General features: G+C 40.6%; 1 protein-coding gene across 2 annotated transcripts in view; it reads left to right on the top strand.

Annotated features, from left to right (window-relative positions):
* LOC121963630 (carboxyl-terminal PDZ ligand of neuronal nitric oxide synthase protein-like) overlaps positions 1-18,010 on the top strand; it is a 242,336-nt gene that overhangs the window by 142,957 nt on the left and 81,369 nt on the right. Inside the window, exons 6-7 of one of the 2 annotated variants that reach the window (XM_042513916.1) lie at positions 444-579; positions 9,380-9,549. In XM_042513916.1, the coding sequence (XP_042369850.1) occupies positions 444-579; positions 9,380-9,549 (306 nt within the window). Of the gene's footprint in view, positions 1-443; positions 580-9,331; positions 9,550-18,010 lie in introns of both variants that reach the window. The other variant, XM_042513910.1, reaches the window with a different exon arrangement.

Here is an 18,010-nt window from a genome sequence, read left to right as displayed (position 1 = left end):
ACAGTTCGTCTTGTTTTACATGTAAACTTTTACAGTTGGAACGGGGGCTCAGTGGGATGTTCAGAGTGACGGTGGCATTCACGTAATATAGTTAACAGGCCAACGCCGTTGACAATGGATCGCAAATGTGCAGAGTTAGATTTCAAGAAAAAGCCAGAGACTGTATCATATTTAGTAGCTGTAAACTGTAAATTTGCCAGTTTTTCATCATTCTGCTGTCTGTGCGCTGCCTGTATGTCCGAAGTTGCAAAAAGTTGGGTGAAACTCAAGAGCACACGTCCCTAGAAGTGAAGAAAAAAACGATGGCTCAACTTGAAGCAATCTTAGTCGACTGAGGGTTTTGACTGATGATTCGAGTCTCCAACTTTGAAGGGGCAGCCCTAGTTTGTTTCTTTGTTACAACAGCATTTTTTTTTTTTTTGTCTCTCTTTCCACCCTTCCAGAGTCAGGCCATGCGTATTGTTCGGACGGTCGGCCAGGCGTTTGAGGTTTGTCACAAACTGAGTCTGCAGCACACGCAGCAGAACGCGGACGGACAGGAGGACAGCACCAGCGAAAAGAACGGCTCCTCCATCACAGGTACACACACACACACACACACACATACAATATGCATCTGCTACACAGTCAGCATCCCATTCTTACTACCCTGTATTTTGTATCGACGTTAAGAACTGGTGCTCTGACCTCAAGGAGTTGTTAAAAATCCTTATATTTGTTTGCTCAACTTTTATCAGAACATTAAGTGATCCGTGCTCACTGCTTATTCACTTCTTTGTCATAACTTTGAATCAGAAGGCGACATTGGACAGAAGAGCTGCAGGGGGAAGTTTTGTGCTGTATTTGTGCTGCATTCTAATCAAAGTTGTTGAAAGGAAAAAACTATTTGTTGCAACCTTGAAGGTCTATGAAATGAAGTCAGTGCTAAATAGAAAGTATGAAAAACAGCTATAAAAATGTCTTTATTTGTTGTTGAACCTTTGTCCAGAGTTGTTCTGGCATTCCTGGAGTGTCACTTAACACATTGCAAGGAAAGGTGAAGTAGTGTACAACGTAATTTCTGTAGGTTATTCAACAGATGGAAATAAAAAAAGAACATACATGCTTTTTGAGGATACGCACAACGTTGGAGGAAACAGGCAGACAGACGTGTGTGGGTTGTGCTGATGGAGCAGCTCAGGTTGCTGGAGCTGTGAGTGTGCTGATGGAAGAGGTGGAGGTTCTATATGGTTGCAGGTGTAAAAATGGAACAGAAAGTGTCTGACGAGATTGCTGGGATGTTCTGTAAGCTTGTGTTATGTTTCTTTTGAGCGACTGCACCACATTTTGAAGGCATGGCATAGTTTAGATTTTTTTTTTTTTTTTTTTTTTAAGTGGGATTGAATGAGGAACTTATCCATAATCACTGCATTACCTACAGTAGCTGCAGGTCTGGGCAAATCTAAAAGAAAAAAAAGAAAAAAGTTCCCTATGGTAGTTCAGTACTTTATTTTGAAAAACAGTAGTATCAGTTCAGGCACCACTTAGGCACCGCTTGTGTTTTAAAAGTATCATTTTAGCACCAGTATCAGAAAACAACAAAAGGTACCCAGCCCAAACTCGGGGCATGCCGACTGACATCTACTGTCTGTCTATGGATAAGTACCTCATACAAACCCACTTCAAAAGACCCAAACTATCCCCTCAAGGTCTCAGAAATTGTTTTGTTGGGCAAAACTGTTTTTGTTTTTGTAGCTACAGTCATCAAAGTTGTAATAGGCTACAGTATCCCTTTGAAGAATTTGAGGAAGGTTGTAGGTTTTGGGCAGGAAGGCAGATGGAGTTGATGGAGGAGGAAGTCAGGATCCGTTCTCCCCCTTGTGTACAAGGTTTTTGCTCAGTAGTAGGGCAGAGCATACGTCACTTCATCCCTTTAGAAAGACAAGATAAACAAACCCGGAGGGAAAGGTATTTTTAGGTTACAGAATAAAACTAAAGAAATATGGGACTGCATCATCAGGGCCAGGCTGGAAATTGAATACAAAGTCCAAAAATAATGCAGAATCTGAAGTCTTGACAGCATATTCCCCAGTGCACACATATAGCTCCAGACTTCTCACACAGTCATATGTCGTCAGATAGCATAAACAGATATCACTATACATGCACTCCACACACACACACACACACACACACACACACACACACACACACAGATAGAGATGTGCTCCTGCTGCCTGCATTGTGCCTGCATTGGCAAGCAGGAGAGGGTGCTGGATGCTGGAGTGAATGTCACGGATGAGTCAACCCAAAGAAAGAAGGCACCGCACAGCAACACTGGTGGGCTGAGCTGCTTTTATCCGCTGCCTCGTGCCTGGACGGGACGCGCGTCACCGCAGCCCAGGGACACGTGGCCCTGAGAGGGGTCTTAGAGGACAGACGTGGGGATTCAGCAGTTGGAAGAGTCCACCATTGGAGCTGTCTCACACCGTCGTTCCAGTCATTACAGCAGTCAGCCAGCGCTAGCCACCCTCCCCACTAGGATCTGAGAGCTCCTGTCTGGGGTTCGTTATCTCCACATCCCCCTCCAGCCCTCCAGAGACGAGCTCTCTTTCAAATGCTGATGAGCCCAGAGATCACCCACGCACCATAACTGTACATCCACACAGAATGGAAGGACCCCACATGCATACAAACTCAGGCCTATACACACACACTCTCACACACTCGCTGTCATGGTGGGTTAAGCAACACAAGAGCCGTCACGCACAGCCAATGAGCTTATCTGGAGAACTAATTATCATGGCAGTGAAAGGAGTGGGGATAGAAGAGTGGGAGATAGCGGATTAGAGGAACCGAAAGCTGCAAGAAAGCGCAGATAGCGGAGGGGAGGAGGAAGAAGAAATGGATATTAGAGGAAAAGGGAAAAAAGGAACTTGTGTTGGGACATGGAGCAGAAAAGATAAAATGTAGAGAGGAGATGGAGAGGTGGGTTGAGCAGTGGGGAGTCAGAAGAAAAGGCGAACAAGCAGAAAGTACAGAGGAAGTAATGTTTTGTTCACAGACAGTTCATGTGCAGCGTTTCAGAGCAGTTGTACAAAATGCCGCAACATAAAATGAACAATTTAATCTTATTAACAAACAAATAACAGTGTAGAAAAAAACAGCTTACATCTCTGGAACTAATAAAGCCCAATCACTGGAAAATATGCCAAACTGTGGCATATTATCATAACAGTTCACTCTGATATGAGACACAGCAGTGCTACAGGCATGAAGTTCCATTCAGCAGCTCAGTGATCACCAACTACTCAACCCGGAGTTAAAGCCCACAGGTCATATGAAGTTTTCAGTAATATTCAGAAATATTAATATGCTGAACAAAAAGTTAATTTGACCGAGCTGTTTAGACTTATTCTGTTTGATTGACAGACTTTGTTTTCTTGATAAAGGAAAACAATCTGCCCAGATGTCTTCAATGCCATTCTACTTGTTGAAGTTATTTTCTAAATGGCAATAAATCAAATTAGAAAGATCATCTCACTTTGGTATATTGTTAAGGCCTATTTTGCCATCCATGTGCCGAACACAACAAGTCAGAAAACAAACTGCAGATGAGCATAAAAGAGAAACTATCCTTTGCTGCACATTTTAAGGCCCCCTCCTGTATGTTTTACAGTGTGTAAAAATACTCTGTTAGGACGTATGGTTTGTTTAACATGGTTTTACCACATAAAAAGTAAAAACAAAGTAAAAAATAATCAGAAAAGGGAACAAAAGCTGATTAACTCTTTCTGTGGATCTGGCTTTGAGAGAACAGCGCAAATTTGAACGGTGAAAGAGCAGTGCGCATCAAGGCAGCTAGTGCTAGCGTTAATGGAGTCATTAAAGAGATTCAACAATACATGTTTGAGCCGCAGTCAGACCCAGACTCAGATGAAGAGTCTATTGTGGATCAGAATTGGTGATGAGCAGACATATCTTGTATTTGGCATCTTTTACTTATCGTTTGTCAGCTTGATAGTTTATAGACTGGCAGTGGCTAACACACCTTTGATGGTTGTGAAGCATACAATAATCTCTGCTGCACTGTTACAGTGTGTTCATGCTGCTTTGGTTTATATTCGAAACCTACACATTCTACCATGTTTGATGTCAAAACTTTCACTATGCTAATTCTCATGCTCTCTATAGTAACAAGTCTGCTCTGTGCTGATTGTTTTGGGTTTCTTTGCTTTTGTCGAGACTAAATCTGATCCCCCACTGATGGTGTTTATCCATATTGGACATCACTTGGCATTTATATTCATGGCGTACCAAATCTAGCTTGCCCCTTGTACATTTTAACGTCAGATTTAAGGGTTCAGTGCGTAGGGTGTAGAGGGATGTATTGGCAGAAATTAATCATCAAGTATGTTTTCTTTAGTTTAAAATCACCTGAAAATAAGAAGTGTTGTCTTATTGTTACCTCAGAACGAGCTGTTTATGTCCACATAGGTAGCAGGTCCTCGTCCATGAAAAGTGCCATGTTGCACAGCCATGTTTCTACAGTAGCCCAGAATGGACAAACCAAGCACTGGCTTTAGATAGAACCATTCACATTTTTGCAACAGCCAGTACAGTTAGCAGCCCGAACGTACAAGAGTGTTGAAAAATAACTGATCAATTAATGTGAAACAACTTTACTCATTGTTGCTACTCGTTTAAATCACTGGGTCCTTTGTTTTGGAGAGGAAGAGACAAGATAGATAATTCTGCTTCCACTAACAAAACCTTCTGAACAATCAACATTGAAGAATTTCTAACCAGGAGAGGTTTCAGCTGGTTGCAATCTGCAGTCCTCACCACAGGATGCCACTAAATCCCCTTAAATCATACACACCTTTCCTTTCAGGGAAATTTACAGACATGACCAACGTACTTGTGGTCTAAGATGCATGCCACATACGTCAATGGCCTCTCTCCTTTCCTGTCCCTGTCTGTCTCCATTATTAACTTTTGAATAAAGGAAAAATACCAACAAAATAAATAAATAAATAATCCAGTAATGAAAATGTAATCAAATGAAAACACATAACCTATAAATTAAAGCCAGATGTTAAAAATATATCATTTGTGGTTGAATTTAAAAAAAAAAAAAAAAAGTCAAAATAAACACCTTAAAGTAAGGGGTTACAAAACCATCAGATAACATGTTCAGTTGGATATATTTTTATATTTCTATGTGCCATGTAGAAAAATAAGTAGCTGCCTCTCCTCAGAGGAACTGTGCCATTTTTTGACCATTTCATTAACTTTAACCTGAGAATGCCAGTGAGGGCAGAAAATTTGGTGAGGAAAGAAGAAAAAGGAGGAAGGGCATTGGGCACAACAGGAGGGAGAGACTCCAGCACCAGAGGGCAGGAGGAAGGGCAGAACTGCACAGCACTGACCACTGAGGAGAAAGGTGGAGGAAGCGGAGCGGTAATGGAGAAAGAGGCGAGGGAAGTGCTGGCAGCAGGTTATCAAGCATGTGGTTTAAGTGGAGGGGAGGACAGCGCTATTAGTAGGGTGCACAGGAGGCAGAAAGGAACTATAAATGAAGGAAGAGGTGGGTGAGGATGAAGGTGGATGTGGAACTGGACAGCAGAGGTCAGCGGTTGAAGAAGAAGATGAAAGTGAAAGAGTGAAGGAAATATAGAGGAAATCAAGTAGCAGATCCCTGGCTCACCGCTTCTCCTTTGAATTTTTAATCTACGTTTAAGATTTCGTCACAGCTGCTCGAGTGATCCTCAGATTTTGGAAAAATACATCCCCTCCAGATTTTGAAAAATGGGGGGCATTTATGTTAGAAATTGTGTCATACAAACACATGTTAGCCAGGGTCAACAATGATTTAACGTTAATATAACAGTGTTTTTTTTTTTTTACCTTACATTTCACTCTATTTAACATTATAGCAGGAACCCCTCAAAAACGAGGCGGTTCATCTCTAGGGGTTTATCCCGATGAATAAACTTATACAACAACAGTATTTTATCAAACTTTATTATAACAGCAGTTTAAGTAACAATGACGTATAAAGCGAAAAACAAAGTAGAATACCAGACACTGAATGACTTTACTGTGATTTATTCAGAGCAAGCAACGGGTTTCGCCTGCGGCTACTTCAGGTGAGTAAGCGAACCTGAAGAATGCGTCACTCACTCTGAATGAATCACAGTAAAGTCATTCAGTCATTCAGATTTCAAAATATCCAGATATACATTGTGTGTCGCATTACAGCCTAAAAATATTGTGATATTTTTAAAGCCATATTGCACAGCCCTAGTCCCAAATAGCTCCTGTTAAATGATGTGCGTACTCTAGAACTGCTAGGAGACACATTTATGTTATGGCAGGTGTTTAGCTCAGAGCTCGAGGAAGGACAGTGTTTATGAGTGGTTCTAAAGAAAGCGCAGGCCCATTCCTTATAGGCATGTTTCAAACGGGCATTGCTCTCGTATGGATTAAACTATCTCGATACAACAAATAATTTGTGAGCTTTAGAGGTTTTTCTTAACATATTTTCGATTGCGGAGAAAGCTAAAAGTTTGTTTCCTGATGCCTCCAGTCTCTATGCTATGCCAGGCTAAAAATGTCCTGACTCCAGCTCTGCTCTATACAGACATGAGGTGGAATTGATTTTCTATTTGTAGTCTCGGCAAGAAAGCAAATAAGCATTTCTCAGAGTGTTGATCCCTTCTTAATGTTTTCACATAAAATTGGTGTTATGAAACACGCATGCTATGCAGTGCAGTAAATGCTGAGCCTTTTGTTCAGTGAAGAATATGTGAATTTTTCAGCCACTACACAAATTTTTGTGGGGTGAGAGGACTTGCCTGTATTTTTAATTGCTCTGCATTTGAATTTAAGTGTTTGATTTTGCCGTTTCATAAATGAGTGAATCCCACTTAGCAAATAAAGTGAGTAATTAGACATACTTATATCTTTTCTTCTTTGGAGTAGTCTGTATGTTTAAGAGAGATTGCTTTTTTTTAATGTGACTATGAGGCGGTGTGAGAGGCAGCCTTGAGTGAATGTTAGTAACTGTCATCTATTCTGGATAGAAATAGCTTTGCCACTTAAGAGAGCACGGTCCCAGTGGATCCAAGTGCAATCATATATTTTTGCTCCAGTCAAGTTGCCAGGAAGCAAATGCAGTTCTGTCTGGCGGGCTGTTGTCAATAACTATGCTTAAACAAGAAAATACATCACAACTAGCACACTGGCACCTGCATTTCCGCTGCTACACAACTCACTTTGAATTGAGTGAAGTTATACACAGCCTCCGGCTTTGTAGTCAGAGGGAGAAGAATTCCAGCTGTGACAACCAGGATTATAGTTGTTTTCTGGTGAATTGCCATGGTGAGGCAAATCAAAATGAAATAGTGAAATATTCAACAACACTCAGACTGCTGAAGGCAAAGGCAGTCTTTTGATTCTGAGAAGGTTTTCAGCATCCGTTTAGTGAAATCAACATGGGACCTCTTGGAAGGAGTGAGACTTTTTCATTTGTTGAAAAGCAGGGTTACTGTATTTTGTTCTTAAACGTGTGTTCTCTATAGCAGAACATCAATTTAGTCTACACAATTAATCAAGTGTTTCAGCGTATTTAATCTGGTACAAACAGGGTTGGAAGTGAACTTTTTTTTGTCCACTTCAACTGTGGCTGGTAGATTCCAGAGTCTATCAGCCACTCAATAGATAGATAAAATAGATAGGATTGTTGTTTTTTTTTTTGTTTTGTTTTTTGGCTGCTGAGTAAAGCATTTGGCTAGTGTCTGGTGCTCATTTCTAAGACTTAATACTTAACAATTAATAATTATAGCAGGTTTTAACACTCAGTACATTTACTGCACAGTTGTTTTTAATTTAACTTATGCCGTTTTTATGATGTCTTTTACATGTGTGATGTTTGTTGTGTGAAGTGAGAAGTGTTGATAAAGTGTTATCTTATCTTATCAGTTAAGTGGAGCTACGGTTATAGCTCTGTTAGGCCATTTAATTGGACTACTGTCCTTGTTCCAGCATACAAGTACAGGGGGAGAATCGATTTATTGACAAGAGTATGTTCGACTCCACCACAGGTGGCGATATGCCCCCTTTCAGCTAATTGCTACTGGGACGTATTCCGGTCTTCTCCTTCCTTGATTCTTCTTTTTTTTTTCTTTCATATTTTCTTCTACAAACTTACTGTATGCTGTTTAACTTCCGGGACTATGGAGCATGTGCAGAACCCCTAGGCCAGTTCAGCTCCGGTTGAGGCGAATACACAAAAGACTGAATTGATCCCCAACTGCTTTATTTTGGTGTGTTAGTCTAACTTTGAGAAATTTAGCCTAGTACGATTTTTAGTCACACTTATATGTTGTAAAAGTCCAGTTTTAGTCCAACTAACACAATAGTCGACTTTTTCTAACATCATGTTCATACTGATTGTGTTTTACTGAACTGAATTGGAGGGTTTCAAGTGCGGGGCAATATCTCAATATCATAGTCTTATGATGATATGACAGTAAATATCGTCTCAGATTTTGGATATTGTAAAAATGTAAGTGTTGTCTTTTCGTGGTTTTAAAGGCAGCATTACTGTAAAATTCAGTTTTTTTGGTCTTGCTGCTCTATTATTTGCCTTTACTCACTGAGTCATTTTATCCACATCACTGATGATTATGTGTCAAGCATATCATTGTGCAAGTGTTATGTTTAAGCACCAATGGTCAACCCTAAAATTTAGCCATCAATATGGTATTTGGTCAGAGATACTGCGGTATTTGGTTTTGTCCTTATCACCCAACCCTAATGGTTTCCTTAGCCAAATATAATAAAACAATCTTATTGCAACTAACAAGAGTGGACACCAAAAGATGGTTATACAGCTCCTCACAAACTGTCTTGTTGCTGTCTGCATTGATTTTTGTCTCATATATGAGCAATATTGTTGATCTATATTGTTTATGATAACTGCTTCAGAAAAAACACAATCTGTATCAAATCTGGTCCAATCTGTCCCATTAAAAATCTATTAACAGTAATGAGAACACTGTTTAAAAACTCAAAACACAAAATTAAAACCCCCATGAAACAATAGAGTACTGGCAGCATTGTATTATATTTTCATTTACTGTGTGTTATTGCTCTTATTTGCTTAGGAGTCGTTCATCTGATCATTTAGACCATATATTTAGGCTACACTCTTGTTAAAGCACACAATTATGCATACAGTGTATGAACTGTGTTTCTGTGGATAATGTTTCTTACTGAAATGTATTTATGTGTGTCCGCCCATGTGTGCTTGTGTACATGCTCATGCCCACATGTGTGTATGCAGGCGTGCGTGCTTATCCACCTGTATGTGTGTGTACTTTCCTCGGCTCAGCCCGGGAGCTAACAGGTGCAGAGAAGTCGGCAACCATCACCGAGGAGACTGATATCGATGCGGAGGAGCCGAGCCAGGTGTCTGCAGCAGAGGAGTTAAACCTCAATAGAGGGGTCACAGATCTGGACGCCACAGCCAAGACACCTGAGCTGAACCAACTGGAGAGCAAGGTAAGTCAACTCGTGTTGGTATGTGTTTGTGTCTTTGTACCTCGGACAAGCAGAGGCTTATTTCAAACCTCAGAGTGATCTTGGTCCATGTGTGACACCAACATGGCAGTGCTGTGGACAAATGACTGCTAAGATATAATGTCTAGAAAGCGACACACACCGGAAACATATAAACACTCTGTGTGTGTGTAGGTCAATTCAATAAGGGCAAGAGTAACATTGACCAGAAAATTGACAGAACGTATTTCTGAGGTCAGTTTAGATATGGTTTGATGAGATTTTGGAGTTTTGCAGTAATTTCTTAACATAAACTGTAAAAAAAAAAGTGCATTTAGCCACCGTGATGTCACTCATTGGTTTGTGAACTACCATTTTGAAGCCTGGAGTTTGGCATTTTAGCGATTACTATTTTTGAGGGGGGTTTGGGGCAAAACTTGACCATATTTGAACTGAAGGTGGAGCTTTGGAGGAGTGAGGGCTGGATCTGAATAAGAACCCAATGCTAAGCTTTCAGGTAGTTGTAGCACCAGCTGGCTAGCTTGGTTAGCAAGGTGAATCCATAATTCATGTAACTGTGATATTTCTCGTCATGGCAGCGCCTAGACTGTAAAAATAATGGACATAGCTACTGTGATGTCACCGATTGGTTTGTGGACACACATTTTGAAGCCTTGAGTTCGGCATTTTTGCTGTTGAAATCTTGGTTATTTGAAGCTGGAATTAGAGTTACCACATGTGGGCCATATTTTTACTCTGTTTTTCACTCTAAAATGAACATGGACCAAAACGAACATCATGCTGTATTGAAGAAGACTTGAAGCTAGAGACTGAGACTGTAATCTCTTTAGTACAAAATGCTTACCAAGTGTAATAAATGAGGGGAGAAGTATTATTTTCTCAAAGACTTACATACAATCGGACTTCTTTTTGCAACCAGTGCAGTCACCCCCTGCTTGCCATTAGGAAGAATGTAAGATAAAGGCACTTTGGCATTGGCTTTTCAGACTTCTTTTACACAGTCTATGCTTCTTTGATAGTTTGGTTTCTGTGGGGCCAGAACAGTGACAGTAAACATTGGCACTGAAAATATGATTTGACATTTAAAACAAAACCTGAACTGAAAAAGGAAACATTGGCATTGAAACATTTGTTTTTTAAAAAGTTGTAATGGCACTGAAATTAAGATTTGACACTGAAGAAAGTTACACTGAAAAAATTAAACATAGTCTATTTTTTTTTTTTTTTTTGATGAATTATGAAGTGTTTTTCAATTTCATTCTTCAAGTTTTTTTTATGTCTGTTTTTCTTTTAATGACAGGCTTTTTTGTCACTGTTTTTCCAGTCTCTTGGTTTTCACTTTCAACTAACTGTCACTTTTTTGGCATGGAGAGGAGGAGTTTAAGGGGCGGGATACTGTGCGTATAATATGCGTACAATCTGCATAGCGCCCAACTTTCGCAGTTCCTACTGAATTAGCTACTAGCTAGCTAGCTAGCTGCTACCCTGCGGTTCCTCACCGCCTCTCAGTCTAAGGGACTACTTTTTCCGCAAGGAGTGTTGACGGAACCTTTGGAGAGGCGGAGAAGGACCTGCTGCTGTAAGTCAAACTCAACGTTTGGGAGATGGAGGGATCATAGGGTGTGTATGGTCCTTATCCGTGAAATTTGAGCCACAGAAGCTTGGAAATAACAGCATGGAGCACTGAATTTGACAAACTTACATGTAATTATGGATCCCACAGCTTTCCCCTCTATCAGGTAAACAGCATTACATTAGACAGCAGTAGGACCAGAGGTCTTTGAAAACATTTCATTGGTTTCTTCACTTTATAGATCTCTTACATAGTCTCTCTTTCAAAGTCAGTGCAGACTAACTTGAATAATGTTTGTGCGCAGCTTGGGAGGAGGTGGATAGTAATTAGTGACGGTGTGTCATTGCATCTCGCCAGTGTTGTATTCTCATCATTTCTGATCAGAGCTGGAGGCAATAAAAACACGCGTCTACTGCAGAGTCATTTGACCTGGGTGTGAATGTGGCTTGCACACATTCTCATTTCATTAAAAGCCAGATGTTAGTGGTTGTTATCGGGTTTTTTGTGCAGTGGGAATGAGCCTTAACATTAGTTTGACTGGCTGTCAATTTGTTAATCAAAGGTCGAAGCTCAGCTAGTAATGAGAGACAAGCTATTAGACATTTCATTTCTCTAGAAAGGCACTTAAATTAATTCATAAAAATAAGAAATGTTGGTTAAGGGGACTGACTGCTCTTAAAGTATTATTTTTAATGCTTTAGGCTGACTTTCCTGTAGCACATTTTGGAGTCAATGTCACCAAACAAGGGCGTAAAAATTAAGAATGGCATTTCCCTGCTGGCCTAGAGGTCAAGGAAAGAAAGGTCCACACAAGTACGGCTATAAAAAAAAAAATACGTCTGGGCATCAAAATCTCAAGTCAGTTCACGTTAAGGCCTGGAAACCTGGCAGGAAATCAAATATCTGCTCTGTCGCTGCAGGTCAGGCTGCCCCCTGAGTCTAACAGGATATCCAAAGTTTACACAAGCTTTCAGATTTACTAGTTTTATGTCTTTGTCGCTCTCTCTTTTTTACAACAGTTCCTCCAGGCCTAAAATGAAAGAAACTTTTATCACTTCGATTCAAATATACAAACATGCCTGTAAAAACCCGCCAGTAAATCAAGTTAACACCCAGTCTGTGTTTGTGTATGAGTAAATAAATACCTCCCACTACATGGTTTCCATTCATAAGCTGTCAGCAGTATGTTGAGCTCTCAGACTACTATGCGAGTCATCCGCTCCATGTGTTTGTGCGACTTCATGGTGTTAGAAATTTGATACAGCTCAGTCAGAGCGTCTGCTCTCTGGCCTGCGGAAAACCACCAGCAGCAGTCGATGTGTAACCAGAGAACTGCTGTGTGTCGCGTCTGGAGGTGTGTAAGCACGGCTGTTTGGCCCGGCTGGCAGAGCGGCGTAGTAGCGTATTGTTTACTGGGATCTACAGTAGTACGCGGGGTGTAATTGTGTTTTGGATGGAGGCAGCCGTAGGAGGACGACTCTGCATGATGAGGGCAGAGAGCGGGTGAAGCGGGATGTTTATTACAATACTCTTTGCCTTGAGACCTTGAACTCTGCATCATGCTGGCAACACCGGTGTATAATAATCATTTCATTTTTGTTTTGTATTACATCCCACTGCCTGGCTTTGCTTGGTGTGGTATTGGACAGTGTTAGAGGGCGGGCCTAGACTGGCTCCATGTGTTGTTTTGTGCGCTGAAAACAGTTCTAATCATCATTATTATATTAAGGTGATTTTTTTATTTTTAATAGATGTTTATTTTAATGCAACATTTTTCCACAATCTGAAATGACTGCATTTCATATTTTCATTGTACAACACTTAACACAAAAATCATTGTTAATGTTTTTCATCATATCTGCTTTATAGCTGCTCCTGACAACTAAAACATGAATCCCAATTTCATGAAGGCGAAGATCCTGGTCTTGCTTAACAATGGGTTATATTATGCTCATTTTCAGATTCATGCTTATACAAGTCCATGTTTCTACCAGAACGTGTTTACTTGCTTTAATGGTCAAAAACACTTTATTTTCCTTAAATGGTCTGTGCTGGAACACCTGTATTTACCCTCTTCTCTGATTGTACAGCGTCTCACATCTCTCGTGTATCTGCACTGTCATAGTAACAGAGGAAGACTGTAACAGATTATTGCTGCACTTCCAATCATAAAAAATTAGCAAGGAAAGCTTATTAACACCAGCAGGGATATTATCTTAAATCATGGAGATGTGAACAACATTTGCAAACACGATTGAATGTTTTCCTTACGTTAGCATGTAGCTGTAAACACTTTTAGTTGTGTGCCTGGAGCAGATAACCATATAAAGAAGTCCATCATGAGCTGATGTTGGCTTTCAAAGGAGGAAAAAAATAACTGCTGGAAACAAGAGTATTAAAAATGTCTGTAACCTGAGTTTTTTGCTCACAGGGATTACGATTTACCTCATTATTTGAACTTAGGTCACATTTAATATGAGCATCCCACATTTAACTTTGAATATAAGACAGCAAATAAGGATAAGCATAATAAGCCCCCTTTAAATATTGGAAAAAGTTGAAGCACAAGTCAGGACAATGGCTTTTTAAACATTTCATGAAATCAATCAGACAAACAGTGCTCTGAAAACCGTGTATAAGAGCTGAATTTGGCGGCTGCATCTAACAGTATTTGTCATGCCAGGTATTCAGTTCAATTCAATTCAAAACTTTATTAAGGTCTCAGGTCATAGAGGTCCATAGGTAAAATAAAAAGGAAATAAGGAAAAACTTTGGATATCCAAAGTTTACACAAGCTGTAAACTGTATGCAAAGATGCTAAGGAAATCAAGTTTTTGAGCTTCTCTCTTAAGCTCTCTTTTCCACACCATTCCATTATTTTGATACATTGCAATGAGAAACAAAATTCTTGTAGAGATATCAGGGATGTATTGTTACACAGCCAGCCTGCAACAGGAAGCTGTTTCACTTGCCTTGGAATGAGCATGCATCATTTCTGCAGTGTCACAAACCCTCGTCACCAGTGTTAAAGTCATGTACTCGTACAGCACTGACTTGTCTGACTAAGTGTAGAAGGAAATGGAGATAATATTTTAGATATTTTGTCAGAGATAAGGCAAAAGATGAGATGACATTGTATCACATATACAAAGATGGACCACAGTCCAAGCAGTACTCTATGCCAGCTCAGCCGAGCTTGAGCCACAGACCAAAAGAAAAGAAAAAAAAAACATTTAAGCAACTTTTTTTTCTTTTTTTTTCAAAACCTGTTACTAGAGCAGGGGGTGGCAACCTTGGGTACATGTGACACCATTAGTGAGCCATAGCGTAACTAATGGCACACTAAGAATGCAAAAGTGTTTGGTTTTTTTAAGTTTAAGTACATGGTTTTCATTCATTTATTTGTGGCGATCTGCCATTTACAGCCACCTATTGATTTTCTATTTTTTAGGTTGGATTGTGCATTAGGAGCGCTGCTGGATTATAGCCTACCATTTAATTACTCATTGTGCATGCACTCTGAGCAAAGACAGCAGAACAAAACCAGGCCCAGTGAGTGTGAAACTTAAATGTTCATTGCGTTGGGCTTAAAAGTTTACTTTCACACACATTTGCAGCAGCTGCTCCTCTCATACATCAATCAAGATCAGCTTTGATCAGCTCGACGGATCAATTATCCACCCTGTGACTCAGGCCACGTTTAGAAGAGTACAGCCTTACCAAAGTGAGAGTCTGTACTTTGCATTTTTAACGTTCACATTATGACACTGTGGAAATGATCCTCGTGTATATGGATCTGCAAAACACAACCAAAAACGCTACAGTATGCATGCCAGGCCAGTAGCTGGCGGCATAACTTTGTAATGATACACCATAGAATAACACCATGCGCACGCATGAAGTGCGGTCATGATGTCACTGTTCTCGCAGGATCAGCTCATCGCCAGTTTACACGGGTACCAAAGGGGTTGCATTTTCAAAAAATTACACTGTGGAACCCTGAAACCCCGGCCCCTCAGACTCCTCAAACTGCTGCTGAGGGAAAAAAACTCATCAAGACTTCCACCAGCGCTGCCTTGAGTGACCTGCAGAAACATCTAAATTTAGAGAGGGGACACAGAATAAAAAAGGGAGGGATACACAAACACACACACACACAAACACCATGTTTGGCTGTCAAAGCAAGATACTGTGATTTGACTTTAAGAGAGGAGCACTCCTACCTCAGACAACAAAGTGGGACTAACAGACTGCAGAATTCATTTGTTCCTGCTGTTATCATTTTTTGAAATGATTCACTGTGATTTTAAATGTATTGTTTTATTGTATGTATTGTATGCACTAATGCACTTCTGCTGGCTGCAGAGGAATTTGGCCCTTAGGTGATAATAAAGATTTCTTGAACTTGAACTTGAACTTAAAAGTTGAGGACATAGCCAAAGTTTTTATGGAGCATTTTGAGGAGCGAGGGATTGACATCATATTGATGTGGCACACTGAAGATCTGACCTTTTGAAGATCAAAGTCAGCACTCTGTAGATATTGAGCGTCATCAACAAATATCTTCTCTTGTAAAATGTCCAGCATAATACCTAACACTATTGTCACAAGTTTATAACCAGCAGCAACAAGTTCTCACTGTGTTCCTTAATTGTGACTATACTTTCTAAATGAACGGAACAAAAATATAAATGAAACATGGCATGTCGGATAGATTTAAAAAACAAGGCAACTGCTTTCTTGCCAGAAAAAAAAGGCACCGTGACTCATCACTGAGCATTTTTAAGAAAGAAGCTGTGGTCTGAAAAGTTGCCAGTTTTTAGGACAAAGTTGCAGCATTTGCCAAACTTCTTGTTGTAGACAGTTATCTCAGGAGGCATGTTTGCCAGCACAACAGACAAAATGTTCTGTTTCTGCCACTTAGCCGGCTGCACAGTTGCCTTATTAAGCCGGTCAGATGCACCGAAACTGATTCAAAGGAATGTTTCTCAGTTCCTCGTGTTCTTTTTCACCTTGCCGCTAAAAACGTCAAAGATCCACGTTTGCAGGAAAAGCCCTGATCTGTAGTTAACTGGAGGTAATTAGCTCGTTCCTTAAGCGGTCTCCATTAATTGTAAATAATTAACAGACAGGCTGTTAGGCAACAGTCAAGTTTATCAAACTTTTCATAAGGACCCAAATGAGAGCGTTTTGTTGCCTTAGGCTCCGAGCGCTCTGACACATACCTGTTCACTCAGTGGGTGGAGACTCACCCGAGCAGGACTTTGAGAGCCACTTTGGGCCCTAACTCGGAGTTACAAAACCAAGCTATTCAGCTGTTTAACAGTCCTTGGGTCCCATTAACGTTAGAGTTATGAGACCTTTCATTACAGCCCCTGATTGAAAGCAACACAGCGTGAAATCACTGAAACAACGAGCTCCCAGCAACGACCTCTATTCTCAGGTCATTGGAGGAAGTGTGTGTATGTGTTACACAGTGTGTATAGCTGCTTTCGCACATTCATGAGCTATATGTATTTTTTTCATTTTTTCTTAATTTGACACATTTGTCACTCCTAACAGCTTGACAGATGAAATGGGATTTTTCAGAGATAAGTGTGGGAGGGTAACATTGAATATGATGTGATGTGTGTGCGCCCGCGTGCCTTCAGTGCCCATGTGTATGCATTTTTATTACACAACCCTGTGTGTGTGTGTTTTCCCGAGCGGAGGGATTTGATTCACTACAGGGTTTCCCTGGAAGCTCATGAAAGGGAAAGCAGCCTGTGAGTGTTAAAGTTCATTCTCTTCCTGTCAGCTCCCGTTAGACTGACAAATCCCCCAGCGCCCCACGTTCAAACGATCCCGCAGGACTCGGAGAGCACACATCAATCCTACCTTGGGCTTTGTGGCCATGAGGTTGAGTCAGGATGCTTTACTTTTAAAAGGCTCGCCTGTGGTATCAGAGAGAGTGTTACCACAAGACAAATTGGAAAGGTAAAAGTCACAGTTTGGAGATAACTGCTTTTTACACATTTCAAGAGGCTGCACTTGTTTTTTGGCAAGAGACAGACGCTCGTCGATGATTTTTGTAAAAATGAGTGCTGTGCAGAACAGTGGAAAAACAAGTGAAAGATCAAACTGTGCACGAAACAGGATGTTGGATGATTTCAAAACAGAAAACAGAATCCCTGTCTCTTACATCAATCTTGTGTTTATAAGTTCAAAAGCAGGAGATCAGTGCAAGAGTTTAAGTAGGAGCTGTTTTCTTTGTGTGTGAATGAGACAGAGAGAGTGTGTGTGTGTGTGTGTGTGTGTGTGTGTGTGTGTGTGTGTGTGTTCAGATGTGCTTTAATGTGAGGCTGAACAACAAAGGCTTTGATCGAGGTTTTTCCTCTGGCCCACTTTCAGATGCTGTCAGGCAGGTGTAAACACTCTGAACCACGAGTGGAGCGCTACAGGCAGCACTCCCACTCTCTCTCTCTCCCTCTCTCTGTCTCTCTGTCTCTCTCCTGCCATCATTAGTGTGCCTCGGTTGATTTGGGTTAGTACGACCTAACATGGACGGATTAGTGAGTGAGCTTACGGGGTACAGGGCCCAGGGGCCCGAGAGGTCAGAGGTCCTCTGTTTGAAGTGACTGTTAACATTTCTTGTTGGAAAGTCACAGAGCTCATTTAAAAGTTTGGATGTCCTTGTTTTTGGGGTTTTTTGCCCTTGAGCTTCATCAGAGTCTGAAGTACTGAGGATTTGCAAACCATTTCAATCGAACATTTGTTTCCTGATAAATCACTTAAAATTTCAAATTATTTTTTCTAAAAGAACCATTTAAATTGGCACTCACTGTCGGGAAACTAGAGACTCTTTCTTTTTTCTTTTTCTAATTAATTACT

This window comes from Plectropomus leopardus, chromosome 3 (genome assembly GCF_008729295.1).
Source record: "Plectropomus leopardus isolate mb chromosome 3, YSFRI_Pleo_2.0, whole genome shotgun sequence".
NCBI classification, from domain to species: domain Eukaryota; kingdom Metazoa; phylum Chordata; class Actinopteri; order Perciformes; family Serranidae; genus Plectropomus; species Plectropomus leopardus.
The sequence above is the reverse complement of the archived record's forward strand: the minus strand, read 5'-3'. Positions and strand labels throughout refer to the sequence as shown.